This window comes from Nanorana parkeri, unplaced genomic scaffold, assembly GCF_000935625.1.
Source record: "Nanorana parkeri isolate BGI_ZX_2015 unplaced genomic scaffold, ASM93562v1 scaffold2703, whole genome shotgun sequence".
NCBI classification, from domain to species: Eukaryota; Metazoa; Chordata; class Amphibia; order Anura; family Dicroglossidae; genus Nanorana; species Nanorana parkeri.
Genome location: NW_017308971.1, coordinates 9,034 through 11,434, shown reverse-complemented (window position 1 = coordinate 11,434; position 2,401 = coordinate 9,034). Strand labels below are relative to the sequence as shown.

Sequence of the window (2,401 nt, the reverse complement as noted above, 5' to 3'; positions counted from 1 at the left end):
CGTTAGGAGGTGAAAAGGGCGACGAGATTCACCAACAAAGATCCATCGGAACGGACAATTTCCATCTTCTGTTCACCCAGAAAATAGTCCTAGTACATGGCAGTGTGTACACAACAAAGACCGCCCACTGCTGCTCTCTCTCCTTGTGCAGGGTGACTGGTCTTGTCTCCGCCCCCTCCTATAATAAAGACCGCCCACTGCTGCGCTCTCTCCTTGTGCTGGGTGACTGGTCTGGTCTCCGCCCCCTCTTGTAGTTTATTGCAGGCAGCCTGTAGTGGGAGGAGCCTGTAGTGGGAGGAGCCTGCTGAGGACCTGATGATGACATCGATCTATGTGTGTGTTGCGTGTACTGACAGCCGATCATCTGACGCCTCCATTTTCTTCTCTGTTTCTCCTGCAGTTCTCCTCTCGGGTGGCATCGTGGCAGTCGCCGGGCAGTTTAAAGGATGGCAGTTTGGTGCGTACTCCATGTATCCTTCATAAAGACTCATTTCCCACCAACACCTCTGAGAACGTTGTCACCTCGGCCAGGAATGGCCACCTAGAGAGGGGGAGTCTCCCCAGTGGGGACCCTGTGTCTGCAGACATGCTACAGGAGATGGTCAGAGACTGCAGACATAGTACAGGAGATGGTCAGAGACTGCAGACATGCTACAGGAGATGGTCAGAGACTGCAGACATAGTACAGGAGATGGTCAGAGACTGCAGACATGCTACAGGAGATGGTCAGAGACTGCAGACATAGTACAGGAGATGGTCAGAGACTGCAGACATGCTACAGGAGATGGTCAGAGACTGCAGACATAGTACAGGAGATGGTCAGAGACTGCAGACATGCTACAGGAGATGGTCAGAGACTGCAGACATAGTACAGGAGATGGTCAGAGACTGCAGACATGCTACAGGAGATGGTCAGAGACTGCAGACATAGTACAGGAGATGGTCAGAGACTGCAGACATGCTACAGGAGATGGTCAGAGACTGCAGACATAGTACAGGAGATGGTCAGAGACTGCAGACATGCTACAGGAGATGGTCAGAGACTGCAGACATAGTACAGGAGATGGTCAGAGACTGCAGACATGCTACAGGAGATGGTCAGAGACTGCAGACATAGTACAGGAGATGGTCAGAGACTGCAGACATGCTACAGGAGATGGTCAGAGACTGCAGACATAGTACAGGAGATGGTCAGAGACTGCAGACATGCTACAGGAGATGGTCAGAGACTGCAGACATAGTACAGGAGATGGTCAGAGACTGCAGACATGCTACAGGAGATGGTCAGAGACTGCAGACATAGTACAGGAGATGGTCAGAGACTGCAGACATGCTACAGGAGATGGTCAGAGACTGCAGACATAGTACAGGAGATGGTCAGAGACTGCAGACATGCTACAGGAGATGGTCAGAGACTGCAGACATAGTACAGGAGATGGTCAGAGACTGCAGACATGCTACAGGAGATGGTCAGAGACTGCAGACATAGTACAGGAGATGGTCAGAGACTGCAGACATGCTACAGGAGATGGTCAGAGACTGCAGACATAGTACAGGAGATGAAGGAGGGACAAAGCAATAGAATAAGATGAGAGATCTATAAATAGAAGAGGAATTATTTTCCTGAAGCGCCTCTAATTGCAGCCTCTGCACCCGGCCCGTGGCGGGGAATTCCCTGTGATTACTCAACAGGTCAGCTGTGCGCTCTGTAATTACTTCCCCCTCATTACTAATAAACAGATCACAGCTCTGGGAATCCCATTATCTGGACACAGTGTGATTGTTCCCAACTTCCTCCTCACTGAGGTCACAAGGTATGAAAATGTCCCGAGAGATACAAACACTCCACATACTCAGCATGGCCGACCTTCCTCCACAGAGGAGAGAGACAGAGGAAGGAGCAGAGTCCTCCAGCAGAGTATATCAGGAGAGGAGAGTTATAGAGGAAGGAGCAGAGTCCTCCAGCACAGCAGAGTATATCAGGAGAGGAGAGTTACAGAGGAAGGAGCAGAGTCCTCCAGCAGAGCAGAGTATATCAGGAGAGGAGAGTTATAGAGGAAGGAGCAGAGTCCTCCAGCAGAGTATATCAGGAGAGGAGAGTTATAGAGGAAGGAGCAGAGTCCTCCAGCAGAGCAGAGTATATCAGGAGAGGAGAGTTATAGAGGAAGGAGCAGAGTCCTCCAGCAGAGCAGAGTATATCAGGAGAGGAGAGTCATAGAGGAAGGAGCAGAGTCCTCCAGCAGAGTATATCAGGAGAGGAGAGTCATAGAGGAAGGAGCAGAGTCCTCCAGCAGAGTAAGAGAACTGACACTGTAACATGTTGGGAAGGGTCCTTAACGTTTCTCTGCAGAGCGGCCGGCGTGTTCGTCTCCCTCCTGGAATACCCGAGAAGTAAGAGGAA

At 50.8% G+C, this 2,401-nt stretch overlaps 1 protein-coding gene across 1 annotated transcript in view; it reads left to right on the top strand.

Moving 5' to 3' along the window:
• Positions 1 to 2,401, top strand: part of LOC108802186 (cytochrome b-245 light chain) — a 10,184-nt gene that overhangs the window by 1,709 nt on the left and 6,074 nt on the right. The window contains exons 2-3 of the mRNA XM_018574055.1: positions 401 to 470; positions 2,351 to 2,401. Coding sequence (XP_018429557.1) covers positions 401 to 470; positions 2,351 to 2,401 — 121 coding nt within the window. The remainder of the gene's footprint in view (positions 1 to 400; positions 471 to 2,350) is intronic.